General features: G+C 40.3%; 1 protein-coding gene across 1 annotated transcript in view; it reads right to left on the reverse strand.

The window, feature by feature from the left end:
* The window catches only part of LOC109911626 (protein FAM184A-like), a 129,012-nt gene extending 116,281 nt beyond the window's left edge, over positions 1-12,731 (reverse strand). Inside the window, exon 1 of the mRNA XM_048602608.1 lies at positions 12,351-12,731. Coding sequence (XP_048458565.1) covers positions 12,351-12,494 — 144 coding nt within the window. The 5' untranslated portion in view covers positions 12,495-12,731. The remainder of the gene's footprint in view (positions 1-12,350) is intronic.
* Between the last annotated feature and the right edge of the window lie 1,921 nt (positions 12,732-14,652).

Here is a 14,652-nt window from a genome sequence, read left to right on the forward strand (position 1 = left end):
CACTTGCTTGTTTATCTCTTCCTCATTAGTCAAGCTCCAGACATCTTCCAAGTGAAGCAGGGATTTACCTGCACTTCACTCAATTTAATCAACTGTATTCACTCTTCAGTTGTCTCCCTCCCACAAATACAGACTGGATGACCAATTTGCAGAACACATGTTCTGTCTGTAAAATGACCCTGAGACTCCCATTGCCTGCCACTTCAACATACCACCTTGTTTCCTGCCCAACATCTGGCTCAGGCTTGTAGCGGTGCTCCAGCACAACTCAGTGCAAGCTGGAAGAACAGCAGCTCATTTTCAAAATGGAGTTCAATAATTTTAAAGTCTGAGCACCTTCTTCCATGTCCTTTATCCACGCCCCCAACACCCCAGGCTCTGTCAGGACATGGATGGCTTTCAGCACAGCCACCTTTTCATCCATCGTCTCCATCATCTATCGAGCTTATTATCAACAATCCTTTTGTCTGCCTAACCTCGTTCTTCTTTCTGGGCTCCATCTTTCTGCTCACTCCTCTCCTCCCACCCCAACCAAATTAAAGAAACTGGTCAAAATAAATACCACTTTTTCCTAGATGCTTCTAGTTTGAAAGAAGGGTGACTGGACTGAAAAACATTAACTCTGCTTTCTCTCCACAGATGCTAGTAGACCAGAGTTTCTCTGGGTCAGTTTCAGTTTTCTAGCATCCACAGTGGTACTTTACAAAAAACACAAGCCAGTTTGTGCACTGCTAAAGGTCACCCAATGTTAGAAACTGAAAGCACTAGTGAGAAGAGTTAGTAAAACTTGGAAAGATGTGAAATAAATGTTGGCTGCAGTTGATGTTTGAGAAAAGCCCTTTGAGTCATGAGCAGATAAGGTTGCTGGTGCTGGCAGCAGTGCTGGGGCCTATAGAGGGATTCTGAATGGTTTCATTGAAAAAAAAGACAGATGAGGAGGATAAGATTTCTGAATGCTTGAAACGTTACAAGATTCAGCCAGGCGCTTCTCCCAAATCAGAACCAAACAAAACCATTGGGTTTCCATAATCATTATGGAAACCCATCACAAATTGTTGAGGGGCCCCCCCTGCCCCAAGTGTTCCAGGTCGTCAAATGTCTGTTTCAGAATGTCTATCGTTGCTAGAATGATATTCTTGCACAGCTTTCTAATGGCATGATCATAGAAGTAACTGTCATTAGCTGTGCCAGAAAGGTAGCCCACCCCCTCAGAGCCAGCCTATGGATTCTCTCTCTCTCTCTCTCTCTCTATGAAGAGAATGCTAACGAGGCAGAAATGTGTAATTTTCAAGTTTCCCGCAGACAGCCAAAACATTGGGCAAAAAAGTTAGTGTAGACTGCGTGGTCATGCCTGCTGGCTGGAGAGAAAGACAAAGTCCCACGCTGACTCTTTTCAGGAGGCTCAGCTGCTAATGTGGCAGCTAACAGGTCAGTAGGGGGTCTAGGATTAAAGACCCAACGAACAGGTATTGATTCATAATCATGGGCTGGCAGCTCTTCACTGCCATCAGGCACTGCAGGGGAGGCAAGGATTGCTGCCAGTAATGTATTCCCTTACCCAACTTAGTACTTTCATACCTTCATCAGTACATTGATATGAACAATTGTAGTTAATGACAAGGCCTCAAGATACATCGATCACGGTCAACCAGTCTGCAGTCCAACTTACATTAAAGATATAATAATCAGGTAAGCAAATATTGTCACATTCATAGCACTGACACCTCTCAGAACACAACAGCACTGAATCTATCCAATTGCTAACTTTTTAACCAGTGACTGACGAAGATTTTCAGTGTTTGACAGTGCTCATTCCTGACCAAAAACTAAAATCCAATAAGTCCATACTGTTTACCTGTCTTTTTATCCAATGGCTAAGTTATAAACATTATCCAGAACTCAAGTTCCTGCTCAACCACCAAAACTATGCTACCTCGATACTATTTTAAGAGTTGGTACCATTTCTACTGATCCAGAGGTTCCATATCAGATGATGGAGCCTTCCTATTAACAGACTAGACATTTATACATCTTTAAATATAAAGATTATTTAAAGCTTATGACTACAAATGAGAAATGTCATCTGACAATCTCTTGTACATTCACAAGGTCCGGTGTCAAACATCAGTTTCAAAAAAGCATTTTATTAAAAGTATTAAAATAAAAATTATAAAATCAGGACACAACATTAGAAGTTCTAAGGTAATACTATCACTATCACAGAAAATCCAAGACACAGTACAATGTCTTCAACTGAGAATCACTCTAAATCACCACAAATCACAAAACACAAAAATAAGTTTCCCGAAGTTAATGTGGAACCTATTAAACGGTACTACTTATCAAATTTCAACATTAGAAAATTAATGAAAACATTCTTGTCATCTCGAGTTTAAAAATCTAGGACTGGAGTACAACTTTCATCATAGAACTGTTCATGGTTGTAACTCTTTTCACACTCCGGGTTATGGGGAAAAAAAATTAAGTTGTTGAAACTTCATCCTCTCTAAATCTCCGGCCCCTTACCTTAAATTTATGTCCCTGGTCATTGATCCCTCCACCAAGAGGAAAGTTTCTTCTCATCTTCCTTCTATGTTCCTCAACTTAATACATCTCAATCATGTCTTCTCTGCTCCAAGGGGAGAAAAAGTTCGAGTCTATCCAATCGCTCTCAGAATTAAAATTCTGCAGCCCAGGCAACATCCGGGCAATTCTCCTCTGCAATCTCTCCATTGCAATCACATCCCTTCCCGGAGGGTGGATTCCAGAACTGTACACACTGCTTTAGCTGTAGCCTAACCAATGTTTTATACAGCTCTAGCATCACCTTCCTGTTCTTAAGCCCCATGCCTCAACTAATAAAAGCAATTATCTTATGTGCCTTCTTAACCACTTTACCTGTCCAGCTACCTTAACGGACCAGTGGACATTCACACCCTCTGATCCTCAGTGTTTCCTAGGGTCCTACTGTTTATCATATATTCCCTTGCCTTGTTTATGCTGTCCAAGTACATCACCTTACACTTACCCAGATTGAAGTCCATCTCACCAGCCCTTCTATATCGCCCTGACTATTTAGTAATCCAACCAGTTCAGGTCACCTGATTTTACTGATCAACTGTCTTGTATTCAAGTCTAAGTTCTTCCAGTTTGGCCTATGTGGTGTTTCTCACAGAAGAAAACTGACAATAAACAATATACGAACACCAGCTAGCCACCAAGAGACATGACCAATTCTCACTGGTCTCAATACACACAGACAAAAGAAGGACACGAATTCGACTGGGACAATACATCCACTATAGCACAAGCCAAACAGAAACATGCCAGGGAATTCCTGGCATTCCAACCAGAACTTCATCAACAAACACATTGAACTGGACCTGATATACCAACCACTGAAAAACAAAATGGGAAGTAAAGTCAACCACCCCAGTGAACCGAGGCATATAAATAACAAGCAGGACAGAACAACACTTCACTGGAGGCGCACCGATGTTACCTAGCAGGGTGACGAAATGTCTGCAACCAAACACACTGGCTCGGCGAGCAAGTCTACAACCTCACCCACAACCCGAACTATAAATCTTGTCAAAAACTTGATGGGTTCTCTCACTCAATTCAGGCCTGGTGGGACTCTTGCTGTCTCGAGTCCAAATACTAGCAACTACAAAAGGTTTTCCAGCCAGGATCCTGAAAAAAAACAATTAACTATTTGGCCAAGGCTTGGATTTGTTTTGGAGTTTGCTGAGGGCCGGGCTGACCTAGAGTCCCTCTATTCAGAATATGTCCTAGTGAGGCAAAGTATTAGTCTTCCTTCGTGGTGGCCCCCAAGCTCAATCAGACTGGTGAAGATCTCCACTTCCATCAGGATACCCTGTAACTCGTATGCTCCATTTTCAAACAACAAAGCCTGTTGTTGTGCCTGTGTGAAGTCCAGTTGGGCTTCAGCTAGGAGGCTTTTATTTTTGCACAAAAACATCATTAATCCCACATACCAGACTGTCTGAACATTCATTAAAGGGTTTAACCAAAGTCACAGGCTTCTGCCAGTCATCAATCTTGTCAAAAATCCTGATACAGATTCCAAGTTAAAATGACAACATCTCAGAATTAGAGGCTTGGGGTTATAATATTCCTTAACTATGCCCATCAATTCTTGAGAGTTTTTAAATATCTGGTGCCTCAGGGAAAGTTAGGCTCCTAATAGAAGAGAAAGCAATAGCTCCACAGGCTGTCAGGAGAATTACTTGGTTTTCATCTGCCTGGGTGGGGAAAACATTCTTTCCACATACTTGGTCTAGTCTTCAACGTTAGGATCAAAAACAAGTTGATCTTCCCAAATCAAGGCATGATTTAAGAAATGCTTAACCCAACTCAAAGACACCTGTTGAGGATGAGTTTCTTCAGGATTGTGTTTTACTCTTGCTGCCGCTAAAATAACTCCAGAGGCCAGAATCCTATCACCAAGTCATCCTTTATTTACACATGAACCATCCTGGACTAGAGCATCGCCTCTTCTGAGTCAGCTATCAGAGTGGCAGTATCTATGCCACTCTGTCAGCCTGGGCTCCCTGATTGGACCAGATTAACAGCCTCAATTCAGGAATTCATAATCTGAGGTCCAGCTAGCTAACTTGGTTACAATCATTACTGTAATGCCACTGGATAAGCAAAACAGACTACCAATTAATGTTGTGGGGATATGGGGTTGAATTGTGGCAAATGGTGAAATTTGAATTCAATTTTAATAAAATGAATAAAATATTAACCTAATGGCAACCATTCTTGATAGTCAAAAAGTCACCTGGTTCACTAGTGTCCTCAAGAGAAGGAAATCTGCGATCCTTACCCGATTTGGCCTACACTTGACTCCAAGTCACACAGCAATACCCACTAAGCAATTGTAGATGAGGTAATCAAGGCTGGCCTAAATCAGCGATACCTACATCCCCTGAACAAGTTTAAAAAAATCTACCTAAGTAATGTCGAAGGAAAATGTGGGAAAAAGAAATATACAAAACAAACTAATGAAATTAAAAAATATTAATGGGGTGATGTTGAAATTTCAGTTAGTGCAAAATTACTGGCCAGAAGAAGGTGACAAAGTGAATAGGGAACTCTATGGACAACCTACCTTCCCAACCCACCATGTCAAGAAACACGAGGATTTGTGGTTTGATCTAGTGATAGGACATGAATCAGACAAAAGAATTATAAAAACATTTAGTCACAGTGACTGTATTATACTGCAAATTAAAAGAAATGGAGAGACAAAAATAAATTAACCAGAGCAATAAATTTGAAGGCTTAAATGTGGAATTGAGAAGATACAAATGGCCAGCCATCTGGCAACTAATTACTCACAACAGTCATGGGGAAAACATTGAAAAAATAGTAAGAGTACAGGAAAATTATAGAACCAACTAAACGCTGATCATAAACTATGATCAAAAAAAGACACAAGGAAAACTGAGCCGGAAGAAAGAAATCAGGCACCAAGTACATGGATAAGCTAGGTCTGTATCCTCTGGAGTTAAGAGTCAGAGGTAACTTAATTGAAACTTAAGATCCCAAGGGGGATTTGACAGGGTGGATGTCAAAGGGATAATTCCTCTTGTGGGAGAATCTAAAATGAGGGAGCAGTTTTAAAAACAAAAAAGGGAGGCAAAAAAAAAATTCTGCCAGAGGGTTGAGTCTTTCAAATTCCCTTCCTCAAAAAAAAAGGCAATGGAGCCAGAACCTTTAACTATTTTTTTTTAAAAAGGTGGAGATAGATAGATTCTTGGTTACCAAAGGGAATGAAAGATTATTGGGGATATGCAGGAATGTAGAGTGGAGGTTAAAATCAGATCAGCTATGATCATATTCAGTGGCAGAGCAGGCTCGAGGGGCCAAGTGACTTACTCTTGTTCCTTGTTTGTAGGAAGTAATGACACAGGGAGAACATGACAACAGAACAATCCCTGGTCTGTAGAGAGTGAATCTACACATTAAAAATAATCTAAAAATAACAAGAGAGATGGCACTATCACACATGTTTATCACCACTGTGACGCAAATTGAGAGATTTATCTATTTTAACATTTGTTTTTGAGTTTGGATATTTGAATATGAACTGGTGCCATATAGGTTGTCTGTGTGTCTGAAAGATAGAGTTTAGTGATTACCTACTAAGTATTTCTGTAGCCACACTAAGGTCATTTAAAATAGTGAGAGAAAGATTCCCCGGAGGGTAATAGTTATTTGTTTACATTGGAGAATTTGTGGTCAAACAAAATCAAAGTGTAGTGCATTAAGCTGTCACATGGGAGATGAAGGTTTTTTTTAGGCTTCAGTCTAGGGTCTGACTTGTCCAGTAATAGCATCAGCTGAAATCATAACATTACAAAGGAGGTACAGTGCCAGAGAATTGGCAGATTATTACACTTCTTTTCAAGAACAGAGATACAGCATATCCAACAAATCATCTTCACATTCGTGATACAAACAATAATAGAATCCTTACCAAAAACAAAGTAATCCATAAACCAAAAAGATGATAATGAACAGTCAGAATCAATCTCAAAAAAAGTAAAATTTGCTAGACAAACCTCACTGATTTACTTGAAGTTGTATTCAAGAGAATAAAAAAAAGTGTAAAGCAATAGATGTAAAACATCTAGATTTCCAAAATGCCTTTGTAAGGTGCCACATAATAGACCTACAGACAAAAATCAAAGAATGCTGTGTTTGAGAATGAATAACGAAATGGGTTAGCTGGTTGCAAGGGTTTAAAACTAAATTTTCAGGGTTGTACAAAAGTATCAAGTGACATAATTAAGGCCATTGAAATGTAAATCAAACACTTGGGTTTATTACTGGAGTTTGACTGTGGTAAACCAGTCTTAAATCTTGGTGAGATCATAGTGGGAGTCATTCTTAGAGATGCATTGCAATAAAACGACAAAATGTGGCATTTTAGCAATTAAGAGTGTGTTTCTGTACCTATAGCTTCCACTTTCAAGCTACACAAGGTATTTAAAGATATTTTACTACCACAGCTGAGTGGCTAAGAGTTCTGTATCCAATGACAGAGAATTTGCTAACACAACTGAGTTAACAATCTCCATCAGCATCTCTTAAAAAAGTGTACAGTAACTTGTTGCAAGTAAATGATATGCTGCAAATCACCACAATTTGGTGGAAGACTAGAGCCAATGCACGTGTATGCCAATATATATTGCGTGCACAAAACTAAAGTACACCGTTACAAAATCAGCAACCGTGAAATTAGACTGGAGTACATTCCAAGTGAAACTGATTACAATCAAAAACAGTTAAACATTTTATGAAAGATGCCAATTAGTATCTTGTTAATATCTACCTACATTGAAGATAAGATAAAAAGAACAGACCGAGATAGTGCCAATATTGAAAAATCATGTTTTAAGTGTTTATCCACATGCAAACCAACATTCTGCAGTTTTACCTCATTAACTTAAGAGCTCAGGGAGGCAATGTGCAGAACTAGTCCTCAGATTAACGTGCCACAAGAGGTTTGATCACACATTTCAACACTGACTGTACCCAGTCACCTTTCTTCATATGGTGATCTGTACCCATTGCAGATTTAGTGAAGTAGATTATCTATTTCTATTTCTATAGCTTGCGTTCTTCTGCAAATGGACTTCAACATTTTAATTAGGATGATTAGAGTTTAGGCATTAGTGAATACATACAATGCAACTTTTTCTTTTAAAAAAAAGAAAATCTATGCATGGGAAAGTTAAAGTTAAATCCTTTATTGTTGTCGGGATTTTAAGTTACTTTATAACCATCAGCAACACCACTGGAACTGCTGTGTCTTTGAAACTGGAGAATTCCCAAGGTTGATGTAAAACTCCCACAATAGTTGCATACATTTGAACAAATCTAAGTATTTTAATCCCAGGACAGCAAGTGAATGAGTTCTCTATACAACCACTGATTTGTTGTTCCAAGGGAACTGACTGGGAAATTTCAACCTTCTCACTGACAGTATCAACTCTGGTTCGTGCATGACTAAGCTGGATCCAGGCTCTGCATGGAGGTGCACACGGGACTTTCCACTTTCAACAGTATTGAAACTGCTGTCAAAAGTTTATCATGGAAGAGTTGGCAGGTCTCATCACGAGGGACAGAGTAAAATAAACTAGATAGAGTTTCTCCATGCAGTGGATATGGAAATGGAAAAAGGAAGCTTCTCTGATCTGGGATATTGAATTTAAAAAAAAAACCTTTAAACTGGAATATTTTTGATATTGGGGCAAAAAGAAAGATTGCTGAACTGGGCGACTCATGAAGTAAGAATGCCTCTAATTTGGGAGCTGTGACAGCAGAATATAAAACCTTCTCTCTGAAGCAGAAAGGAAGTAAAGGGAGACTTACGATCTGGCAGATTTTGGATGGTTTGCATATTCCATTATAATAATGACAAACAAAACCATGAAATGTTTGAATGCTGTTTGACCGAAAATCTACTTTCCATTTTAAAAAAAATGGAATGATAATAAAAGTGAAATATTATTGGGGGGCATCTCCTTGAAATCACTCCCCTTCACCCTGCCTCTTGACATACAACAGGCATTGAGGAGAAAGGAGAAGCATTTGTTTAATTCAAAATATTGTCCAGAACCAATGATTTAACTGAGGTGTTCAACAGTCATGGTTGCTTCATCCTACATTCAGTATTAGTGATCAATTTTTCAGAGTGTATCATATCAACTACCATGCTAAACATAAAAAAATCTGCTCAAAGTGCTTTTTTCTTTAAAAGAAAGCAAGCAGAGGGGGTTTGGAATCAGTTGCCCTGTTACACACTATTGCTGCTGTACGTCAGAAGATTGTGTACTTCTGATAATCCTATTGGTAAGACAAAAACAATTTACTGCATATCTCGCTTGTGTTGTTATTCAGAAACATTGAAAATAGGAATAGGCCATTTGACCATCTGAGCTTGCTCCGCCCTTCTATGCAAGTTGGCCAATCAACCATGATCAATGACCCATTCATGCTTTCTCCCCTTACCCTTTGATCCCTTCAACCAAACTATATCTAACTCCTTCCAAACATTCAGTCTTTTGGCCTCAACTGCTTTCTGTGGCAGAGAATGCCACAGGCCCATCACTTGAAGAAATTTCTCAGACCTAGTTCTGAACGCCCCCCAGTTATCTGTGGTACCTTTCCAGTAAGGTTGTTGATTTGTTTGCTGAGGTGGTAGGTTGATTTACAGATATTTCATCACCATACTCCGTAACATCAGTGTGCCTCTGATGAAGTGTTTTTGGTCTGTCCTGCTTGTTATTTTTGGGGTCTGGTCTGATGTGGTAGGTGGCCTCATTTCTGGTTCCACTTTGTCGTGGTTGGTACATGGGGCATATTGTCACATTTGTTGGTGGAGTTCTGGGTTGAGTACCAGGCCTCTAGGAATTCCTACATATCTTTGGTTGGCTGGTCCTAGGATGGCTATGTTGTCCCAGTCGAATTGGTGGCTTCCTTGTCCAAGTGTATGGGAATGAGTGATAGCTGGTCATGTCTCTTGGCTGCTAGTTGCTGCTCATGTACTGTGATTGCTAGTTTTCTCCTGGTCTGTCCGATAATGTTTGTGGCAGTCCTGACATGGGATTTTTATGGTCAACATCAGTCCTGTTATTTGTGGGTATGGAATACGTTGTTCTCGTCAGTAGCTATCGTCGTATATCCGTGGGTTTGTGTGCTACTAGTATTCTTCCAGTATCCTTCCGCTCTATCTTGTCTAGTTCCATTTGAATTTTATGGGTTTAAACTCAGATGAATATGTAGTCCTAACCAATCCAGTCTCTCTTCATACGTCAGTCCTGCTACCTCATGAATCACATTGCAACAAAAATTTGCCACTCACTCCATAGCCAGAACATCTCCCCTACACTAACAATGTTAAAATCTTTAGTGGCTTTAAACAATGTGATACACTTTGAAATGCTTCACTTTGTGAAGTAAAAAGGGTGCTATATAAAAACAAATGCTGTTGGTGAAGGTCCAAACATTGGCAACAGAGCCAAATTCTAGTGAGGATGAACTGAAAGTCATTGCCTTTGACATCAAGGCAGCATTTGACTGAAGTCAACCAAAGTCAATGGAAATCGTGGAGAAAAATTCTCCATTGGAGGAGTCACATTTTGTACAAAGTATGACGACTTTGGTCATTGGAGGCCTATTTTCTCTGAGCCAGGACATCGGTGACCTGAGCTCATCAAGGCAGTGTCCTAGCTGAAACGAGATGGGCCTACTTTGTCAACAGATTTGACACAAACCTCTAAGGATCTTAACAGTATTTTCCAAAGCCATAGTCTCTAACACCTCAAGAGGACAGGGCAGCAGATGTATGGGAACATCATCTGCAAGCTCCTGTCCAAATTACACACGGACTCAGTTTGAAACTATCTCCATTCCTTTGTGATCACTGGGATCAGATCCTGGAATTGCGAACATCACATATGTTACGAAGCAGAGGTCAGCCCCCCTCTGATAACTAAAACCATTAACCCAGAGAAGCTTGCCTCACCCATAACCTGTTAAAAATAAGGGTGCAAAGTGGTATAACCTGCTGCTTACCCCCTGCAATCTATTATAAAGGAGAGGTTAAACGAACGAGTCACCCAACTTCTACCTGTTAGAGTTAGATGAATAAACAGAACTACTAACAAACTGAACAATTCCCCCCTTAACTACTAACTATTCTCAAATAAAACAAAATTCTCTTGTTCTAATAAGTAGAAGTCCTACTTACATAAAACAAAATAAAAATAAATCAACACTTACTCTCTTGAAATTACAGCCAGGATACATCTTCCCAAACATTCCATGCCTTCTCCGCTGTTCTTCAGTCAGGAACACCTTTCTCTGTCAAATTCTTGTATCAGGAATATTAGCTAAGAGTGCTGCTGTGTCTTTAGTCAGATGATCGTTTTCCTGAGAGCTTAGAGAATCCTGTGACATCTAGGGATTTTTTTTAGGGCTGCTGGTTGTTACCTCTAACAGACGGTAATTGCTCTCACACTGATTTTCAAATGCCCTCTTCTTTCTAACCTTTGATGACCTATTAATTTCTCACAACAGGATTGGTCCTAGGTTGTCAAAACACATCAGATTTAAAATTTAATTGTTTTTTGGTTAAATTAATTGGCTAATTGTCAATCTGGTGCCTTAACAACAAAAGCAACTGCCTGGGCTGTTAACCACACAGCCCTTTGACATAATGTTTCAATTTCAGGAGCTCTCTGTGCACTTGCCCATTGTTAAATCTCCATGCCCAGAAAAAAAAAAGATATTTTAGAAAAGGGACCACACACTCTTTCCCCATCATTTTTACAAACAAAAAAAATCAAATTCAAACATCCTACCTTCCAATCCATAAATACTCTACCCAACTTCACAAATACATGAACCAGATGGACTTCTGTGGTTTAAAAAGGTGGCCCACCACTATCTATAAAAGGGTGAGAATGTTGGCCTCACCAGCAACGCTCATATCCCATACGTGAAACAAAACACTAGATATTTATAACAATACACACAAATACAAATTGTGGTCAATCTCCAAGAGGACCATATCCTATGATTATTTTCCTGAGATTTAATAAGCACAGATGATTATGTATTTAGCTGGGCATGCCAAAACCACAACCGCATGATCAGCTTAGCAGAAAATCATCTAAAAATTTTGCATTGGACTGATAGGGACTGTTCTCACCACTTACATCAGAGAATGTGAAAAAAAAACCAAACACGGCTAAGTAAAAAAAATGCTTTGAGCAGCAGTGGTTTCGTTATCTTCCATTAGGTATTTGAAAAGTCAAGAGAGCGTGAATCATGTATAGTCAGTCATTCTATTTACCGAGGTGGAAACCGTAAAGTTGCATGCTCCACTCAAATCACCTTAACAAACCGAAATACCTGGAAAGAAAAGGTTTGCTTTAGGTGTCAGTTGTAGCAACCAGGTAAGCTATGTGAAAGTTAGTGCGGCTTTGAGTGAAGCGTGCGGAGAGGGAACCTCCTGAAAAAGGCACACGAACCCACCGAAAACATTTCACTCCTCACTGGGTAATGCAGTAAGTTAGCCCGTTCCTTTGAATGTACACAAAATGAGTCTCGGGCACTTCAAACCAATCTCTTGAGCATTTTCCATGATAAATTATATTGCAACGTTATTGCTTTGAACGCAAAAGTTTCCATTATTCAGAATAATCAACAGAACCTGGTAGAAATAAACCCGCACGCGTATTTAAATTTCCGTCCCATGCTCATGTTTGTGTTCATTGTACGAACGAGCAGCCTTCGCCGATCATTACCTTCGTCAATTGTGCGATCTTCTTGCTCATTTTCACGTGCAGGTCGTAGTTGTAGTGTTGGAGCGGGTCTGGCAGAGTTGTTTTTGAACCATTGCATTTGGCACCGTGGCTCCCCAACTCTGTGCTGCTCCCCCCAGTTGCCATCGCTCCCAGTAGGGCGACAGCTCCTGCACCTTACAGCGGGCTCAGGCAGGAGCGTGTAGGAGGGGAGGGGGGAAAAGAGAGAGCGATAGCGGGCGGGGGTCGTTATCCAGACCGTTCTTGCAGATGGTCCACTGCCTCCTCGAGCGTAAACGGGAAGCATATGCAACACCCGAACCGATCAGTGGGTGGAAGCCGTACAGTCCAGAATAGGCACAGGCACTGTCTGTAAAGTTTTCAGGAGACCAGCTCCGTCCCTTACCACCATGTGATAAACATAAAAGGGCAACGCCCCCGAAAAGGGAGGGGATTAGATCAGTTCAATTATCTAAAGCATTACGACTGGATCTAAAATTGTTAGGCGCTTAATTTACTGAAACACAGCCAAATCATTATAGTATTAAAAGGTATTCACATTTTTAAAACTCTCCCCAATTTGTTCCTTATTTTATGCTCAAGTAATATCCATTACCTAGGAGCGAGATTCCTTCTCATGTCAATTGAAAGGAGGTGGCTATCCGAGAGAAAAGGAGGAACAGATGCCTCTGGGGGCTGGTGGTCTGCTAAATCAGCAAAGGGACGCCAAGATTTACCACGGCTAGTCTTTCAGATGAGAAGGCTGTTAAAGGGAAACTTCCCATAGCCTCCAAAATCGTGGGAGAATACATAGATGAAACAAATGTGGGGGATTGGAGTGGATAACACTTTTTCCTTGCCCCTCATTCCTGCAGCTGTCTGCTTTATTGAAAATTCCTGAACTGTTTATAGTCTAATTGTTGCGGCTCACATGCCACTAACTTGTAACTATGTATCCTTATACATCTTTCTCGGTGTTCTTTAAAATACAGTTTACATACTTTGTACGAAATCGAATGCGTGTTCCTTTCTGTAACCTGACCTTTCCTGTATTTTATACTATCCTACTGACCCTATAGTGACCTCATGATTTCCCCGAACTGCCTTCAGTCTGCCGGTGCACTAATCAGTAGGCATAAAAACGACAAAACTGTCGATATTTTGATTCCCAAATATACGGCATCGTAAACAAAAGTGATTTATAGATGAGCACTTGCAGAAGGAGTATGTGGATGCGCGAATAAACCTGACTGAAGGTTTTTCCAATACATTAAAAAACATTGTCGATTTCATTGCTTATTCTGGACAGAAATCCTGGATTGTGTGGAACATTTCCATGGTTATCTTGACACAATTTGCAGAAGTTTTAGCCAATTTACCTTTCATTTGCTATTCAATTTAGAATCTGAAGCTATTGATCGGTCAGTTTCGCTGGAAAGAGAAAATGAAATCTTATTCATTTCCCTGATCTGCGTGCAGTACATCTGAACCCGTTTCGTTTCCGCTAGCATGTAACCGACAAAATACACTTACTATGGTGGTTGGTCGTGTTTATCGACATTGACAGGGGTTTTATTTGTGCCTTGCATTGCCTTATTCGACTGCCATTGTGTCTTACAACAGCTTTAAATTAGTAAAGCGGGAAGAATAATGTAACTACAAGAAATGAATTAATGAAAACAGAGGAAAAGGAAATAAAGAGTGGTGTAAGCCATTCAGCGCCCCCCTCCCCCCCCAAGCCTGCTGTACCAATTTAGACAATGGCTGATGTCTGCCTCAACGCCATCTCCCTAACTCTTGATGCCATTAGTAACTGGAAGTCTATTCATCTTGGTCTTGAACTTAATGACTGAACTTCCACAGCCCATCAGAGGTGATGCTGTACAATCAGGAAGGAATTGTCCTGGGAGTCCTCAACATTGACTCCTGACCTCCATGCCTCACAGTATCAGGTAGAACAAGGGCAAGGAAACTTCCTAAATAGGATCTATCAGCAACCATTGAATGTGTTCTCTTCCATATTTACAGCACTTGGGAAAAGCATTGAGAACGGCAAGAGGGGAGAACATACAATTGGTCGTAACCTCAACATCAAGTGACAGAGTTCCTTGCTGACGACTATAAACCATTCTGTTTGGCTCCAGAAGGACATAGCTGCAAAACTGACTCATGTGACAAGTGGTGAGGATACCACCAAGGGAGAAAAATCTACTTCCTCATCTTTAGCAATCTACCTGTTGCAAATGTACCCAATAATGCCATTAGCAAGACTGTTCATTGTATAGTCCTTCACATTATAAGGAAG

The sequence above is a fragment of the Rhincodon typus genome, chromosome 1, assembly GCF_021869965.1.
Source record: "Rhincodon typus isolate 14 chromosome 1, sRhiTyp1.1, whole genome shotgun sequence".
In the NCBI taxonomy this organism is placed as follows: Eukaryota; Metazoa; Chordata; class Chondrichthyes; order Orectolobiformes; family Rhincodontidae; genus Rhincodon; species Rhincodon typus.